The sequence below is a fragment of the Serinus canaria genome, chromosome Z, assembly GCF_022539315.1.
Source record: "Serinus canaria isolate serCan28SL12 chromosome Z, serCan2020, whole genome shotgun sequence".
NCBI lineage: Eukaryota > Metazoa > Chordata > Aves > Passeriformes > Fringillidae > Serinus > Serinus canaria.
This window is the reverse complement of record NC_066343.1, coordinates 68755250-68774642: the sequence shown is the minus strand read 5'-3', so window position 1 is coordinate 68774642 and position 19393 is coordinate 68755250. Positions and strand designations below refer to the sequence as shown.

The 19393-nt window shown below is 43.3% G+C and overlaps 1 protein-coding gene across 32 annotated transcripts in view; it reads left to right on the top strand.

Moving 5' to 3' along the window:
* CELF4 (CUGBP Elav-like family member 4) overlaps positions 1 to 19393 on the top strand; it is a 668420-nt gene that overhangs the window by 497305 nt on the left and 151722 nt on the right. For 6 of the 32 annotated variants that reach the window (XM_050986794.1, XM_050986782.1, XM_050986783.1 and 3 more), the window contains exon 4: positions 11014 to 11046. The exons of the other annotated variants lie outside the window; for them this stretch is intronic. In XM_050986794.1, the coding sequence (XP_050842751.1) occupies positions 11014 to 11046 (33 nt within the window). The remainder of the gene's footprint in view (positions 1 to 11013; positions 11047 to 19393) is intronic. 32 annotated transcript variants of the gene reach the window in all.

Here is a 19393-nt window from a genome sequence, read left to right as displayed (position 1 = left end):
AGTTCAAGGCTAAATGTTGCTTGCAACATCTTTCCCAGTGCAAAGGATACCAAGTGGAAATTATGCCAATTTCTTTTTACAGTATTGAAATATATCTATATATGTTTGAATTGTCTTTGATTGTTGAAGGAAGCACAGACTATTGCACTAGAAATGTGCTAGAAATGTGTGAAATGCAGGCAAAGCTGTAGGGAAGCAGAGAAAAAAGGGTTATCATAAAAAAGGCAAAACATGTAAAATGTTAATATCATAGCACATCATTGTGATGTTCATGTGGTTAGTGAGAGGGAAGGTCTGGTGAGCCTGAGCTAAGAAAAACTTCTTCCTTGTTCCTTAGATTTGTTCTTAGAAGAAAAGTTTAGCAAAAAAATTGCACCTTGACCCCAATTCGGTAAAGGGAAAAAATATAGGAATTCCTAAAGCTCACCTCATTCCTAATTTTCTTGTTTTTCTTTGAAAATTACCTGTGTTCATACATGGAAGCAGACAAACTGCCTTATAGGACATTTCTGGAGAAAGAGCTGAGGTGAGCACAGATAGATGATGTGTATTACGCTTTCTAGGAGTGATACAAATTTTCAATTAAAGCAGGGTCTTTCTGACAGAATAAGATTAAGATGTTTTTCTCAAAATCACATTTATTTTCTGGAGGAAGGGAAATGTCTCTCCAACAACATTTAGGCACTTTGCTGGGAGAAAAACTTCTCCAGTAAAAGGCTGGAATTTGATTGAAAAAACATGAGTGAAAATGGCAGAAACATGTACACAGAGTCTGAGCTGAGGGAATTGCAGCAGTAAACTGCAGGGCTGAAGCAATGTAAACCCAAGGTCCCTCACTTATGCTTAGCTTGTCACGCTGACATGATGGAGGTATTTAAATATATCACAGGGGCCAATATGGAGCAGGGAAATGCCTTTCCTTCTTCTTTCATCTTAAAACCCAATAGGTCATTACTGGTCATTCTGACATCAGTGCTGGGAGGAGGCAAAACAAAAACCTTGTTCAAGGGCAGTGCCCAGATCTCTCTGCCACAGCTAAAATCCAGCTCTGTCTGTCCTCCCAGCAAGGATGTTCCTCATCATGTAAAAATCACAGGCTCTTGATCCATCCATGATATTTACACTGCCATATCCAGCCATGGCAGGGATCAGTCATTGATAGCGCTGATCTGCCTAATCTCTCTGATAATGCAGAGCAGAGACATGAGTCAGTCCTAAAAATGAAGATGGTTCTCACTGACAGTGAAGCAGTTAAATTTGCAGGGTGAAAAGAGTTAGGGGTAAAAGCAGAGCAGACTTGGCCATTGAGGAATCATCCAGGTTGTCATAGGCTGTCTATTCTTTAGAGTGTGATGGAGGTTTTTGGCTTTATCCAATGTACTGACTCAAACTTACTGTTTAATTTGCCCCGGAGAAAGCCCCACTCCTTGCAGCCCTAATTCCAGGGCTGCCCATTTCTGCAGCTAACTCATGTTCAACAGGTAAACAGGAGCCATAGCAACTGGGAGGGAACCAAAGTAGCTTTGCAGCTAAGCAGGGCATATGTGAGTCAACTTAAAGAGTAGTAGGAAACTGTGCCACATACTGACCCCTTAAAAATGCTCCCAAAGCCAAAGCTGTCCTTGGTTTTCTTCTTATTGATCAGAAAAAACACTTTTGTCAGACAGGGCTGTTCTGCCAGCTTCAAAGACAGTCACCCTTCCTCTGGTTTGTCCCTTACTTGCACACCGAAGAAAACACACACTTATGTTTCATAAAATGAAGTATGTACAGATATGTACCTTGCACAGTATCATCTCCCCTGAATAGGAAGAAGCCTAAGATTGGCCTTGTTCCAAATCATGTTGAACACGCCACCTGGAAGGAACAGAGACATCTGGAAAATCATTCCACAATCTCTGAGGAAATTACAGGAGAAATACCGGATGATTGGAAGAACAGCCCTTTGTGGAATTCTTACTTTATCAGCCAATTTCACTTGGATTTTTTTTCATAAGTAGCATATGTTCAGAACTTTAATAAGAAATCTTTGAGTTCTGGGGGTTTATTTATTTGTTTATTTAATTTTCATCATAGACAAAAAAAGTTTTAGAAATTTCAGAGGTGGCAGGGCAGAGAGTGAGGGAAAAAAAAAAAACAAAACCAAACCAAAGAAAAAACAAAACAAAGGTAGGAAATATCTGATCATTCACACTTTATGGGGCAATAATGGGGATGTTCCTTCCCTTGCCTTGAATGTGATACAAATTAAATGAGCCCACAAGAAGTCTTAGCATGCCTGGAGTGCAGAAGGAGGAATCATTGGTTAGTTCTTCCCAAAGTCCTCCAGCAGACAAGCAGAGTTGTTTAAAAAAACAGCAGAATTACATCTTAGTAAAGCTGATCTTCTGTGTGCCCATGCAAAACATTGACTGCAGTGTTGCCTGGGTATGGTGGAATGAGGGGAAAAGAGAACCTCCACATGGGCTGCTCTTCTCACCCATGTGCAGTGCCTCTGATGCAGAACCGCTCTATCCTCACATTTGCAATCACTCTTTAGATATGTGGATTTTATACAATAAAGAAACCAAACAAGAGAGAGAGATAGAGCACACATCCCACCAAAATTCACACAATGCTCACCTACTTAAATCACTTAAGAACTTCATGCTGAATATCTCAAATGGAATTGGGTATCCTCTCTGTAAAAAATATTGCTAAAGATAGATGTGCTATCCCTTCTCAGTTTAGTTAAATGTGGGGAATTGCTTGGTATTTACTTTAAATGCTCCCTGGAGATAACAGGTAAACTGTACTCTTCCTATTGCTATTGTGAGGTGAATGGCAGAGAAAGCATTAGCTGAGGTCATGTAGATATTTGGGGAAACCAAGACATACAAAGTAGAAGAAAATCACAGGCATCTCCACTTGAGCCTTACATCCATTCTGCACTTAGCAGAAATACAATTTGTGCATTGCGTCTATGCAGCTCACCTCAGGATTTAACTAAAATTCCAGCATCTGCTGTTTCTGATTGACTCACAGTGCTGCTCTTGTTTGCGTATACTTGCTCCAGTAACCTGAATAAATTTCTCACATGAAGTTCATACTATAAATCTACATCTGCAGTTGAAATCACACTCAGGGGTGAGGAGACTAGATCTTTCCATTGGTAATAGAGTTTGCATGGTTCAATTTAGCTTTACTCCAAATTTTCAACTATTTGCTGCCAAGTGAAATTTCAGAGATTCTCCCCCAACATGTCTGGACTTCTCTTTAAAACCAATGAGAATGAGGGAAAGACTTCCTCTAGGGTCTACATCTAACTTCTCAGCAGAATCAAGCTTACATTTCCATCTTCAAGTTGTCCATCACCTACACAAACACCTCCTCAAACCTTAACCATGTTTGTGGTACAGCTATGGAGCCAGGAGCCATAGCCAGCCCCAGTACTTTCAGGAGATGCATTCTGTACCTGCAGCAAGCACAGGCACCTGCTCCAAGAGAAGGGAGGATCTCCTGCTCTGCATCTCTGCTCACTGCTTGTCATACTCCTTGCAAAGTCTGAAACCTGGAAGAGCAGTCTGTAGGTTGGGACAAATGCTGATCCCTTTGTGCCATCCAGCTGCTGACACAAGGCCTTGGAGAGGGGAGCCTGCTCTACAGAGCTCGGGAATGGTGTCACAGAGGTAGGACCAAGTACTTTGGACAAGTGAAACACACTAAGCTCCTAACTCTGTCATAAAATCCAAGAGAAGCATGGGAAAGGATGCTAGCTGAAGAACTCATCAAAGGAACTCTTCCTTGTTGCTCAGGGATCCCTCCAGTGCCATGGGGGTGAGCTCATGTTCTTACATCAGCCATGGAGGTGCACACTCCTTTTGGCAAAGCTCTCTTCTCCCTTCCCTCTTCCTTGAATTTATCATTCAGTTCCTTGTGAAATAATGTGAAAGCATCTGTTGTCTCTTTCATTTAATTTGTAAATACACTCCCAAAGGGCTGGCAGAGCACATGGAAGTCCTTCCTTCCAAAGGGAAGGAATTCAGGCTTCTGTCCTCACAGGACATGCAGGACCCTGCTCACTGTACATCAGCTGGAAAGATGTTGAAAAATGGGTTTGGGTGATTTCTGCACATACCCGGTGTGTGGAAGTGGTATGGGGGCAGTGGGGAGCTGTAGGTATGCTTCAGATGCCTCCTGCATGGGACAGAGAGGATAGCAGACACCTCCACGGGGCTCAGATGTGTCATGTCAGATGTATTTGGCCCAACAAGCTGCTATGTTTTATATGAAGTACAGTCATAGCTGTCTTCTAGACAAAATTAAGAAGAAAAAACCCCACCCTTCTGTTCATATTACCTTTCATGCTAAAGATCTTTAAGTATGTAGTGACAGGAAAAGACAAAATTCTGGAGCACAAAAGCACTTACTCAGATGTATTAGCTGAAGCAAGGAGGGCCTTTGCATTCTCTTTGCCATATTATTACTTCAGATAGTCCTTGGACTGCAGCTCAGTCATTTACAGAGACCTTGAGACCACAAACTTGTCACCAGCTTACGCGGCCGTTCTGCCCCACAGCAGACTGTTGGAGGAGTCAAGGCTTCACCCGTGATTGTTATCATTACTATAAATAATCTTTTTATTGCACACTGAAACCCCCAGGCACCAAGCACCTACAAAATCATGTTTCTTTCAGCAGCAGGTGCAGGCTTTCTGTTCCTGAGCACCCTCGTATGGCTGAGAAGACAGCTGAGACAGCCATCTGGAGACTCGGGAAGCAACGTACCTGGTTCTCCAGCTCCTCAGCTCTCTCACTGTCTCCATGCCTGACAGAAACAAGTCTTTCCTCTGCCTGGCAGCACACAGACTTCGTGGGTGACATGGCTTGTTCTGCTCGGTGCATACCCTGCCAGAAATCCAGAGGCAGCATCTCTCACACACACACACTGCACTGACCACAAAGGGAGCCAGAAGTTAGGTTTCCCATACTTTAACAAGCAAACACATACTGAATGTTCTTACTTTGGAAATCGGTATAGACGGATAGCTAAATAGTCATTTATCTCTTGATCACTTTTCCTGGATATAATTGTATTTAATTAAGGGTAAGAAGTGCCCATGGGACATTTTAAAAGAACCATGTTAATCCCCTATTGACAGCACTGTAACGTGTTTCATGTCATCTTGCTGGTTTGGGTGTGCTTTAGGATTAAGCTTCATTCCTCAATCCTAGTACAAAGCAGGTGATTGAGGCATGGAGGAATGGGCAAAGTGCCCAAGCTGGACCAGCAGGAAGGTGGCTGAGCCAGTTTTAAAAGTCAGGAGTTCAAACTTGGTCCAGCACTTTGGTTCCCTAAGACCTCATCTGTTTCTTTCTGTCTGTAACCTGCTTGGCAGTCTCACCAAATCCCAGCTAGGGTAGAAGGAAGCTCTCTAGGCAGCAGTGTATTTTCTCCCCTCTCCCTCCTTGCACCTGGAAAACATATTGCAATAAATAAGCAGAGACAATCAGTACTTTTATAGACAGGCCTCCATACCAACAGGGATTTCATCCTCGCCTGCTCCTCTAGATTGGGCTGATTGGCAAAGGCAGATAAATCCTTACCCTTTGTTTAACAAGATGGGAAAATGATGGAAAGCAAGAAACACCCACGACCCTCCCAGGTAAAAATGCTCAGGCTGATTCAAGCCCTTTCAAGTGGTTTTGTCTCCAGCGATTTGCACTTTCCTGCCTCCCAGCCCTTCCCCACATTCCCATTCCCTCTCCCAACTCTGTCTTGCCAAGTTCTTCCACCGCTGTTATTATTTGTGAAGCGTGAGGAGAGTTATGACAAGGGAGGGATGTCATTAAACCACGCCGGGAGGAGATGTCAGCCGCCATGCAAACATCTTCCTGACACTCCACTTTCAAACGATTTCAGAAACTGCACTCAGATGATTTCAGGTTGGGTAGGCCTGTCAGCTTGGATGGACGACACGCGTTGCTTTGGTGCCGCAGACAGCTCCGGAGCCTCTCAGCCGGCTGCTGCGCACACGCGTACGCAGCCCCGTCCCCTCACACACAGCTGCACATCATTATTTTTATGCCACTCCGAGACAGACATCCTTGAATGCCGCTGGAAGCGTCAAACTTTCACTGGAAGAGAAAGCTTTAACATTTAGAGGGTTCTTGTGTAATGCAAATGAACCAGAAAGGTAGGGAGGCATCCCAAATGCCACTCAATGCATTTATAAAAAGATAAGGTGACTTTGTCCTACGCTACCATATCACTTCATTACCAAGTGTCAGCAAAGAGCCTGGCAGCTCGATTGGCTGATGAAATCACATGACCCAAGTGTTATCTAGCAAAAACACATGAAATTACTAAGCTTGAACAGCAAAGTATAAATAACCCGACAGTTTATTCCCATCAACCAAAAAAAGACTCTGTATCTCTTTATTTCCTCTCATTTTTTCCTCCCATTGGGGGGAAGAAAAAGAAATTCCCCATCTAATTTATAATTCAAGATATTTTGCTATCTAATATATTTATATTACTTTCTTCAATATCTAATTGAAGTGCTTTGTTTATGCATTATTCATTTGATCTTTGTTTTCCATCCTTATTGTTAACTTCCAATGCAATTTTAATGGGCTCATGGTCAGAGATCAGGGTGGCAGACTCTTTGATGCCGTGTTAACTCACTGACAAAAGGGCAGGAAGAAAATGGGAGTTAGGAAGACATTAAAGCCATCATTTCTGATCCAGATCTGAGCTGTACCTTACTGGTACGTGCCTAATTTTCACAAGGGCAAATTTCCTGGCTTTGCTGTGGTGGTCAGTTAGGTGTCTGGGTGTCACACTACCAGCAAGCAATAAGAAAAATGTAATTGCTTGAGCTTCTGCAGAAGTGGGACATTAGCCAGAGCTTGCTGAGGTCTGTGGAAATAAGGTGTTCTGCTGCTCTTCAACCTTTCGATGTCTCTGCTGAATAGCTCACACAGGTAAGGAGAGGTGAAGGTGATAGATGTGGCAGGTTAGACAGGAAAATGGGTTGGTGTTCAAGATTTTCTAGTACCTAGGGTGGTGCTGCACAACCAGGAGTGCACACTAGACTCGAACAACACGCTGCTCTGGAGTCTGTGATTCAACCATAGGACAGCACAGTCTGCCTTGTGCCTGAGCAGGTACCATGCATGGCCTTTTAATTCAAGGCATTGGGGTTTCAGATGGGTCTCCATCTCTTGAATGTGCCCTGGGCATAAATTTTGTTATTTATTGAACTCACAGTCAAGCTGTCTTCCACAAGCAAAAACTCAGCATTTCTCTTTCAGCTGAAATATTGCAGCCCAGCCCCACTGAGATAAGAAGCATTCAGGTTCCCTCCTCACTCCAGCCAAAAGCTTACTTTCATTTTTACTCTTTTCTTCTCAGCTTTGATCTCAACAAAGACATTTTGCAGCAGACAAAGAGTTAACCACAGTGTAGGAGCTATAATTCAGCCTAGGAAAATAATGTATGGGTATTCTTGGCATTTCTGGATATCGGCACAGCTGTAGCACCGTCTCACCCATGAACAAATATTCTTGGCCAAGACAGGGGCTCTCACAGACCATTAAAGGGCTTCTGTAGGAAGGAGCACATGCAGCAAACAATGCTAACCTGAGTTTACAACTGCTGCCCACTGAAAGTTGGCATGGACAGGTAGTGGAAGTATTAAGTGATAGAAGGCATAGAGCATTGAAAGTGACAGGCAGCAGATGTAAATAGAGGCAATTTTGTGCAATAACCCACCAAACTCCATTTTAATGAACTTAGCTCTGCAGTCTCCACAAGACGAGACATTACTAGACAAGAGAGAAAGAGAGGGAGGTCCAAAAATAGTGTCATGAAGACAGAGGCTGCTAAAAAGTTGCAGCAGCAATCCCACAGAGAGCAGACTCCTCTGGGAGTGAACCCACCAGCCAGCTTCAGTTTGCACCCGCGACAGGAACGGCGCCGGCACCAAGGATGCCTAAGGAAGAATCTGTACTCGCAGGATGATGGAAGGAAAGACGTGAGGAGTAAATTATGCTTTGCACATTCCAACAAGGAACCTCTCAGCGGATGGTGGAAATAAGGGAGACTTTTAGGATTGATGTTTGTCTGGGACCAGTCTGCCTTTGACTTCCTTCTCTCCTTTGTTTTGCACATTTATTCCCCTTGAATTAACTCATGGAATAGGAACAGATGCCGTCAGCATTGAAAACAGCATTGTCGGTAGCTTGAAACTAGTGCTTGAATGGAGGATGTCAGCATTTCCTCTGAATTGTACAAATCAGTGGCATTGTAGCAGGGCTATTGTTTATAGATGATTTTTTTTTATTAGAGATTCTTATGGTCAGTTGCTGACAAATGTTTTTCAGAAAAATTGGGGACCATTTGGGAATTCTCTTTCATCTAATGATACATCATTTTCAAAAGTTGGAAATAATATCTGCCAGGTGTTCTGGATTTTCATACTGAAATAAATCTCCATGTTTTCTGGAGCAAAAATTCCTGAGTTGATCTCCTTTTCCTCATGTTTGACTGACAGCCATTGACACACTGTTGTGAATGAAGTGTTGCTGTCTATTTGAACTCAATGGCCTCAGACGTTCCCCTAGATGATTCATTTTATTCAAATGATCAGAAATCTATAAATCTCAGAATGGAAAAATGCAGAAATGGCCTCTTCATTATTCTTCGGGTTCTTTTTTCTCATCAAGGATGTAGGAGACAGTTTTTCATATGTTCTTGCTGTTTCAGATTCAACATTCTCATCCTCAAAGTTTGAAATTCCTCCACAATAGTCTTTGCATGTAGTTAGAAGAGATGACCATCTCAGTTAGAAAATATTTTTGTACAAAATGCAGCAAGTGCAAATAAAATATCCTCATGTAAACTCTTGCTAACTACTTTAGAACCATGCTGGCAAGTTTATTTCTGAACACAGGAAAGAAGCACAGTATAGCTGATGGGCTTACCGTAGGGGAAAAAGCAAACAAAATGAAAACGTCAGTGAAAATATTACCCTTGTCTGTAGAAAATGTAATTTTAACTCATCTTCTGTCTGTCATAAAATCAACTCCTTTAATAAGGCCACATTCTTCCAAAACCTAGACAGCACTGGAAACTAAATTTCCAATCTCAAAATAGTTTTGATGGGGAATCTCTAACCTGCCCTGAAACAGCAAGTGTGGTGTTACGGCTGTCCCGGTCAAATTCCTTGTTGTGCTTGGTCATCCTTAAAAGCTGCTAATGGCAATGCAAAACAGTCCTATGCTTGACTGTGTAAAAATGTAAAAATCACCAGAGGCTCCATGTGTCAACCAAAAAGGGATTTCCTCCCTTTCCCCATGGATCTGGCCCTTTCTCAGCGTTCAAAAGAATTTGAATGTGTGGAGCGGGAATATCTTTCTAACATGAGAGAAGGGGTAAAGGGGGGGGACAAAAAGAGACAGAAAAGGGAAAGAAAATTCTACTTGATTAGCTTCTTAGCATCAGTTGGATGTGACAACTCTTTGAATATGGATGAAGTCTACAAGAGGGATCATCTGCCAGCAGTAGTTGTTACCAAGGAAGTAAGTGATGCTGGAGGTCGGAGGGCACCTGTCTCGCCAGCTAATGAAAGAATTGTGGGAGACAGAGCTTTTCTATCTGATTAGTATAAGGGCTGTAATTCCTGTCCTTCCCACCCCCACACCTTCTCTTCTCTCTCTTTTAAAATTATTCTGAGGCTATTGTTGTTATTGTAAGTGGGATGTGAAAGAGACTGTCCTAGGAAGAGCTTTGCCTCTCTTAAGTGATATTTTGGCCAACAGCTTTTGCCAATCTCATCATCCCACACAGATTCTGGAAGGGAAAAGCAACTCTTTTCTTTAATCTCTGCCAGACTTTTTTTTCCAATCATGCTGGGAGCTGAAAGTCACCCTTGATTTTCAAGGGGTAAAAATGCAGTTGTTGGAAGGGACTGATTTAAGCAGGAATGTGTATATGGGTGTGGGAGTGTTACAAGAAATAACAGGAATACTTTTTCTGCAAGGGCAACAAAAAAAAAAAAGATTTTTGATAATTACAGGCTATTGCTTCAACCCACTTTTCCCGCCCAATTTACTGCAGAGATAACCTAAATTATCATATAGTCAGTACTCCTTTTAAGTGTTCTTAAAACTCCTTCCTCATCCTTCCAAAAAAGGAAGCACAGACAGACCTTTAGGCAGGGCCATGGACAGAGACAGAAACCTGATAATTTGAGGATAAAGACTGAAAATCTGATTTGAAAGCAGATTTAGGCGTGCAGCATTGTACACTTACCAGTGCATTGCAAACACAGGAAGGAAGAATGTAATAAAAAAAGGTGCTGTACACAGACCTGGGAGTTTTAGGGATCACTCTGAGCTTTCCAAGGCAAGGCATCAACCAGAGCCTTCTCATTCCCAGGCAGAACGTCCCTCTGGTTATCTCAATCTCTGTCACTCTCTGGCTCACACTTTCCCTTCTGTGCAAATTTGTTACAGAAGCTCCTCATGGCTTAAATCAGTAAGTTTCAGGACAGCTTTGGTGGTTTTCAATAGCAAATAATTTGGCCCGTGCATTACACCGACAGACCAAAGATTTTGCTTGACCTCTATTAAGAAGAACTGGTCTGATCCTCCTATTTATTTACCAAGTAAATGCCACTCAGTGAATTCAAGATGTTGTCAGAGAGTATGAATCTACACACAGGTCTTACATAGCCAGGATCAGGTTTCACAGAGTTTAATTAATGCTGAGGATAAGACATTTTCCCTTCCACTAGCAGAGGAAAGAGAGAGAGAGTCTGGAGCTTCTTCATTGTTGAGCTATCACTCAAAAACTTTGCTACACCATCAATCGATACCGTGCAATTGGGAAAAGATGGATATAGCAAGGCAGTTACTCCCATGATAACACCCAAACATGGATAGCTATACGAGGCTGCAGTGAAAGGCACATCTGCACCAAGGCACTGTGATTGAAGTGTCCTGCCTCAGATCACTGTGAAAAGCGCAGAGAAATGCCTAAAAACTCCTCGCCCTAACCAAGGTCCTCCAAAGTTTTTCCCTGCTGTTCTGCTGAGGGATGATATAAGTTAATTTTCAGGTGTAATATCTTATTGGCTCACATTTTCAAAGTTATTTACTAGCAGAATTTACTAACAGAATTCACACTCCATTGATGAGAAAGCCTTAACTTGCCACCTAATTTAAAAAAAAAATGGGTCACAATTATAGATTTCATTTTTAAGTGGAATTTGTCTTTTGTATGAGTACATATATACATATACTTGTATATGTATATATATGTAGCTTACCTCTTTTGAGTGTGTTTTCTTCTGTAAGTATGGATGGTAGGAAGAAGGGAAGTAGTTTTATATCAATTCTCATTTTTCTATACATTTAAAATCTAGATAATATTAAAAGAATGAAGATGAGTTCAGCAGAGATGGGACACAGCTAATGGTGTTTCCTCTACAGAGTGGGTATCTGCAATTTCAAATAAATTGTGCACTATTGTGCACATTTGGTGCCTCTGCCCATAGGCATTCAATCTGAAATTAGAAGTATTTACTTTCATGTGCTGTTGCACAGCCAGCTTTAGGGAAACCATGGCTCTGTTAGGTTCTGCATAATCCTGTTAGCATCCTGAACAGCTTTAAGGAACAAACTCTCTTTTAAACTAGTTGGTCAGGTTTAATGTTCCCTAAATTTACCCACATCTAAGACATCTAATTAAAATGCAGATCCTTCCAAGGATCCTTCCAAATCAGTCAAGACTTGAAATATAGAAAATTGAGAGAGAAGTGGTTTTTTTAGGGGAAGTGTGATTTGGCTGAAAGCAGATTACTATATTATGAGGAGAGTTGTGCCCTCAACTTTGCAGAGCGGAACCCTGTAAACTACAAAAGAAAGACAAGGGTGATTATCTCAGAGGCATATCTTGTAGTAAACACATTTCTGCAAATGCATCCCACCCTTTCAAACACAAAACTCTAAATCTGCATATTATTGAAATCAATATTTAGTTGTCTTTTAAGACATAGTGAAAATGCTACTCCAGATTACAAGTGCGGAAGGATTTTGTACAAATACTTTATTAACTGGGGAATGGAAATATATGCATGCTCCTATCAAATAATAAGATACCACAATCAGTTTACTTGATTGAAAATGTGAAAAATTTTGCTGATGAGGTGTTTTTTAAACAAAGCTATTTCTTTTCATTTTTCTCAATTCCCTTTATTAATCTACTTGCTTTAAATGAAAAGGGACCAAAACAAAAAAATGAAAAGTTGTTACATTTTGGGTAGGAGAGACGCTCTTGTAAACTGTAAATGTTTTTTTTTTAATGTGCATTTTGGGCAGTAAACAGTATTCAGACATATCTCAGTCCATGTGAATGACTGCCAGCACCTACCCACAGACCTGGGGAATAGCTGTCCACGGTGGTCTTTGAGGAGAGGGAAGGTCAGGAGTGTGTGAGGTCTAGGAAGTCAGGAACAAACAGATATAGTAGATTGGATATTAGGAAAAATGTCTTCATTGAAAGCGTGATCAGGCATTGGAGAAACCAGGGCAGTGGCAGAATGCCATCCTTGGAAGTGTTCAAAAGGTGTGTGGATGTGGCCCATGCGGGACATGGCTTGATGGTGATGAGTTAACAGCTGAACTGGATGATCTGGGAGGTCTTCTCCAACCTAAATAATTTTATGAACCTGTATGGATCCTACATTCATTTATGTAAATGACAGGAAAAGCCACTCCCTGGGCGGTTTTATCGTTCAGTTTCCTTCCCCATACAGAGATGCAGCTTGCCCAGCAGATGGGAGGAGTGATCCATCCTGTCAGGTACGGTGCCTCCAGCGGCGGGCTGTGCCTGCTGTGTGTGAAGCCCTCCCTCCTGGCAGCACCTGGCCAAATGCACAGTGCTGGACAGAAAGGACAAATTTCTCCTCAGGTCCTGCAGCACCGGCCTGGTGTGCTATTGACACACACAAAGACAAATGCTCTCTCCAAATCCTGGGCTGCTGCAGGTCAGCTTTGCACCTGCAGAGTCAAGACAGCCCCTGAGGTGATGTCTGGGTACAACACATGCATGAAGTCAGGGTGTCCCAGAGACAAAAGGCATCTGTGGGGACTGAAGCAGGGAGGGCCTGCAGCAGAGGACAGCCCAAGCCCAGGACATCTCCCTCCACCATGGCCTTGTCATCATTCATAGCAGGAGAGCTTGACATGGAGGATGAGCCTAATTGATTTAGATTGTCTAAGGCTCTGTCTCTCTGCTCTGTATCTCAGGATGATTGAAATATCTGGGTACTGCCAGTCATTTCCAGCCATTGAGCCCCCAGCTCTCTCTAGGCACTTACCTGATTTTGAAGAGAAAGGGGCTAGGGAGCCGTGTAGGCATCAGACAGAGCACCAGAGAGGGAAAGGAGGTGGGCCATGTGCTCAGTCCTCAGAACCCTCAGAACCCTGGGCCAGTACTGTGGCAGGCTGGAAGCACACATTTGTCATGGATATTCATTATTAACGCCTCATTAGGAACCTCTTGATCTCGTGAGGAATGGGAGCAGCCGGGGGAAAGTTTGAAGAGAGAATCACAGAATGGTCTGAGTGGGAAGGGAATCCACAAGGATCATGGAGTCCATCTCCTGTCCCCACAGAGGAAAGAGATTGGAGACTCAGATCTGCTAGGTGAGGAAGTAGGGTGAATGTATTAGGAAATGCTTCCTTGGTCATTTTATCAGAGACCTAAATTAATGGGGTTTTCTGAAAAACAATTTAAAAGGTATTAAAAAAAAAAAAGAAAGAAAAGAAAGGAAAGCTCGCCATTCAGCACTTCAGCTCCAGATCTCTATAACACTTTCAAATGAAGGCATTACCACAGAGCACATTTTATTCCCAGAGACACTCTTGAGCTTGAGCAGAGGGGATTTGCATCTGTAAAAAGGACGGAGGGAAGGAGACAGCAAGGCTTAACCTTTGTATACATTGCCAGAGCTGGAGGAGGGGAAAGCCCAGGGAAGGGGGTGTTTGACCCTCACCTGGGTAGCTAAGAAATTGGAGACAAAAACATTTTACTCCAACAGGCCCGCCTCCTTTTTGTTCCCCCAAGTCTAGCTGAGAAATCAGAGCTTCAATCTCCTGTTGTCAGAGGCTAATACATAAATAAATAAAGGCCCAGATAAGATAACAGCCACAACAACAACAAAACATGTAGCTGCATCAGGGGCAGGAAGGATCAGCATCTGCTTTAATTAAAAATCTGCCTTCATTGATTTTTTTTTAAAGGAACACATTTGTAGGGATATGAAGATAATGCTTCCACTCCATCTTAGTTCAATGAGTGGTGTACGTCCGTGTTAGCTACAAATAAGCCTTTGATCATTTTACTGCTGTCTGTAAAAAAATAACTTTCCCATGTATTTTCTTTTTATTTTTCTCCCTTTAAATTGGGAGCTTAAAGAGGGGAGTGGCAATAGACAGATCTACTTGGGAAACCTCCGAATGAGGGTGGGGGAGAGGGCAAGGAGAGGAGAAATGAGAGTAAATACATGAAGCTGCATCTAGCAAGGTGGGATCAGGTTGCCAGAGCCCAGGGGCTGAAGCAACCAACTGTACCAGCCTCAGCTCAGAAAACCCAAAATACTCTGCCTGCTGTTCCAAGCTGCCTACACTCCTCTCCAAACATAACAGTTAGAAGCATGTTGATGTATTAAAATTGCAGGAAAGCATCATTTGAGCCCAAATTTAACTGGAGTGCTTCATTGTGCTCATCCTCATAAGGAAAACTGAGGGATGAGGGAGGAGGCAGTGTGGGAAATGCTGGTCCATATGGGGGTGGGACACAGAGGACAGAGTTTTCCTTGCCAGAGGTGGCACTCGGCAGTGCAAAACCAAACACGTGAAGGTGGAGGTGGGCAGCAGAGAGCTGCCCTCCTTCCCAGGGGGAGAGCCTTGGTGGATGCAATGTGTGTCCCATCTCTGCTGATAACTTGAACAGTATTTGTATGGAAATCACTCATGTTTCCCACTGTAAAATGAGCTTAAGACTACTTTGCCTGCCTCCCAGGGCTTCCTGAAGGTAAGCAGATTAAAGGTTTGGAAGCATGTGGGCACCACAGCAGTGGGGAGCAGAGGCCAGCGTGGCACAGCCAGGGCTTGGGGGGATGCAGAACTGATTGCAGCCACCAGAGTTGGGTCCTGCTGCCTTCACGTGTCACACAAGTGTGAGAAGCCATCGCAGGTGGTGGCACTAAGGCAAAGTAGGCCCACTGCCTGGTCAACAAGGGATTTGAATGCAGCTTCTATCCCCCTCTCTCCTCTTGCCCCAGCAGCAGCAGCTGGCTTAGAGTGATGCTCCTTTGTGCAAAATCCCTTCCCATCTTCCTGATGGCATCAGCGACCCCTCCTAGGGCTGGCGGTGCTCCCTTAAGGTGAGGGGAGGGCAGAAACAAAATCAGTTTTTCCTAAATGGCTGAGGACTCTGGAGCAGGCCCTGGTGGGAAGGCAGGGAGAGGACAGGAGGCAGGAGGAGACAATGTGGGGCATCTGTGTTGGGGACTGTGGGATTGCACAATCTGCTCCAAGATCCCAGTGAGTAGATATGTCCCTTTTGTCTGCAGGTGTCTTTTTGCACGGTTTCTAAAAGGTATTTCTCCATGGTTGCCCCTCATCCTGACCATCAGCCCATGATTTCCCAAGGCTTTGGGAGGTGCAGGGAGTAGCACACGGTGTGTCACCAAAAAAAGTTGCATCTTCCTACCTTTAAATTGTGTGCCTCAGAGCTCAGTTTCTTCCAGTGGTTGCTGCCGAGGAGAGGAGCAGGAAGAGTTTTCTGTCCCCAGGGGCACCATGGCATGGGACACACATCACAGGGTCAGAACACTGGATGTTGTTCCTATGTGTCCTCACCTCTGCTGGCTCTGCACATCCCATTCACAGGCAGCAGTGACAGCGTGAGAGGGTCCCTGCGTGTGCGTGTGTACCCACTGTACTAATACATATGTATGTGTACTTTTACATATCAGTTCTATAGGGCTCAGCAACATCAAAAGGAACCTGGATAATCAGAGCAGAAGATATAAAAGATCAAACAGAATATCTTTTAAACAGATCTGAGAAGCTTAATTTTCATCCAATGTTACTGCAGGAGCTTTTCCTTCTTTTTTTTTTTCTCCCTCTTTCCATTTTTTTCCCACTTCCATGAGTTTCTTTGATCTGTTTTGATGTCTTTTTCAGCTCCTCTTTCAAAAAAACTCTTTTAAAACCTTTTTTTTTTCTTTCCCCGAAAGTCGTGGAGGCTTCTAAGAGTAAGAAACTAGTTACATGCAGCATCTCCCCACACACTTTCCTCCCCACAATGCACATGCACTCCACAGTTCCTGCTCTGCTCAGAAACCTCTGACTCCAGGGCAGAGGGATGAAATTAAAACTGCACTGAGTGAAATGTTATTTCCTTCATGTCAAGGGTTTTCAACTCGGTCACTTTTGAGTCTTGTTCAGGGTTTGAATTGGACTACATTTGTGGCAAAAGCTGTTCCCTCAGTTGTATGTCTAGCAAAAGGCCAACTTCACAGAGAGAAACCCAGCAGTCTTCATTTCAGACCTGTGTTATCAGTTCACATTGACAAGGATGTGAGTGTAGGGTCAGGTCACCAGAGTTTTCCTTTTGATTTCCTTAAGGCCTGGACAAACTTACTTAACTTTTCAGCCTGACTACTGAAGAAATTACTAACTTCTATAGCATATGCCTACAGACAACATGGAAAAATTAAATTTCACCCATGGATGAAAGCCACCTAAGAAGAAATGCTCTCTTCACAGCTCTATGGCACATTTTTCACTCTGGTTAGGGGCACACCAGAACACCTCCTCTCAGTTCTCTCAGATGGTTTAAGCTCTGGTGTCCTCTCAACACCATGCAATATCAAGCTCCCACACACAGCATTGCCCTATGCCATGCTCAGGTGTACCAGCTCAACCTTGACACACTGGCATGGCATCCCAGCAGTTCTCCACAGGTCACCTGGCCACATTTGGGGCACCTGATGCTGCCCATGTGCTCCCAACAGCCTCTACTCTCCCAGCTGCCTATCCCACTCCTGTCTTTGCTCCTCCTTCTGTAGCAGACACACTTTCAAAAAGCCCTTCTCCAGTGAAAGGAGCACTCACCAGCACTTCAGAGCAGGCTCTCCACAGTAGGCACCAAGCACAGGCAAGAGCTAAACAATATCAGCTGAGTGAAGTCAGGTGAATATATGTGGCAGGGCACTGCAGGGGATGGCTGTCTGCTGGGCACAGGGCAGATAAAGCCAAAACTCTTTTCACACTAGCCTTAAGCAGGCTGCAAGCGACTTCTCAGGATGCCAAGGCTCACATTCCTGCATTAAGGCTCTCCCTCCCTCAACAGCTAGTGCCAGAGCAGTAGGAGTGCTGGTCCTGTTCTTCTAATTAATATGATTTCGATCTCTCAGAGTGTCCTCAGAGCCCAGATAAAATGGAGAAAGTGTAAATACTGTACAGAGACACACAGACTCACAAGACTGCCTAGTCTTTCAAGCCGAGTTAGCCTTTCTTGCAGCAAGCAGATGAGCTCAGAGGAACAGAAAAAAAAGCCTGAGCTATTACAGCAGAAGTTTTGTGTGAAACCAAAACTGCCCTGCAGATTGGAAATCTATTTTCAGTCATTCCAGTTCCTTCCAAAATACTAATAATAATAATAATTGAAGTTCTGAGGCTTTTCAAGTAATTTTTATCCACCAGCCTCCTCTGAAGTACAAAGCCAGCTCATGCCTGTCAGGCCAGCTGGGCTGAGCTCAATCCGAGACACAGGGTGCCAGAAATTTAATCCTGAATTTCCCAAATCTAATCGAAATGGCACAAGCCGTGATTAATAATTCACTACTTTATTACTGATACGATGCCTCGGACTATCACAGCTTCTGAATAATTGATTTGCCAAGAGGGGCAACATGTCCTTTCCTAAAGCAGAGAAAGTTTGACCAGAGAGTTGCTGTGTAAAGCTGGCTAAATGTTTTTAAATAGTTTGAGACTAGATCTCTGACATTCACTTGGTGTCTAAGGACAAGCTGGGAAGAGGCAGACAGGAAGTGTTATACCATCCTCCACAGCACAGATCAGTCTGTACGCAGTCTAGAAGCAAAGGGATAGAAAGGTTAGAAAGGACTGGAAGGGAAGGAAATTAAGTTACCAGAGAAATCCTTATCCTACAAAGTATGCCTCGTATGACTATTAGCTGCCTTTAGATTTGATCCATTAGGTCTGTGCCTCCTTTCTCTCACACTGACCCCTCTTTTGATTAATGATTGCTCAGATCCATTGAATCTAAGGGAAGGTGTATATCCACAGTCGAGCTGAACAAAATTTGGTGTAGCACAGCCACAGTTTTTATTTTCTCATCCTGGAAGGCTGACTAAATTCTGGATGACAGTCCTGCTGTGCCTTAGGATTAGAGGCAAATTTGGGCTAGAAATGGTGTTTCAAAGTTCTCCAAAGATGACAGCCCCATGTCTGGGCCTTGAAAATGCCTAGAGTCAGTATTTCAGTTTGAACAGTAAAAAAAATTTCCTTATCACATCAAAACTGGACCTCAATTTTCCAAATTGTAAAATAGAAATATTGAGCACTGGTACACTGTTTTCCACATATTCCTGTGGATGGACAAGAACTTGGAGCCCTTGAAACCACAGCTATCATCTCAACTGGTATGGGATGGTGACAGTACCATGCAAGTAGAGTTATGAAGAATCAGAGAGACTTTGGTGAGGGAAAACTCTGGCCTTGCATTTAGAAAAAATATTGTCTGAACTGCTTTTCTCTTGCCATATAAGCAAGGTGACAGGTCTACCAGAAAGCAATCCACTCTACATGCAGTTTTGTCGAAATTTTTTGAGCAAATGGCAGCCCCTGGCACTTTCAGGGAGCAAAACACAACAAAACAAAACAATTTAACTGCTAGCTGAAAAAGTAGTCCTTTTCTCTTCTAGACTTTATTTTAATATGGAATTTTTTACTGATAAAACAAATCACCTACCGAGCTAGTAGCAAAGGGGTTAACATAATTGGGGCTGCCTTCTCCCCCTGTCCACTTTGCCTTTGGTAGTTAAATCGAAAGAAAGTGGTACTGCTTTATTACTACCATTGTGCTGAGATATTGCATTAAAGGAGTTTAGGGTTTCAAATTGAATGTCAAATATAATATCACAGTGGAAACTTGAAGTGCACAGCTGAGCTGTTCAGCTCCAGAGGGTTAACGCCGCCCGCCCGCCTGCCCAATAGCACTGCCAGCCACTGATCTCCATTTCAGCCCACTGAGCTATCTTCAGATGCTCACCACGACTTGCAGGCAGGAGAAGAGGGCCCTGATGGAT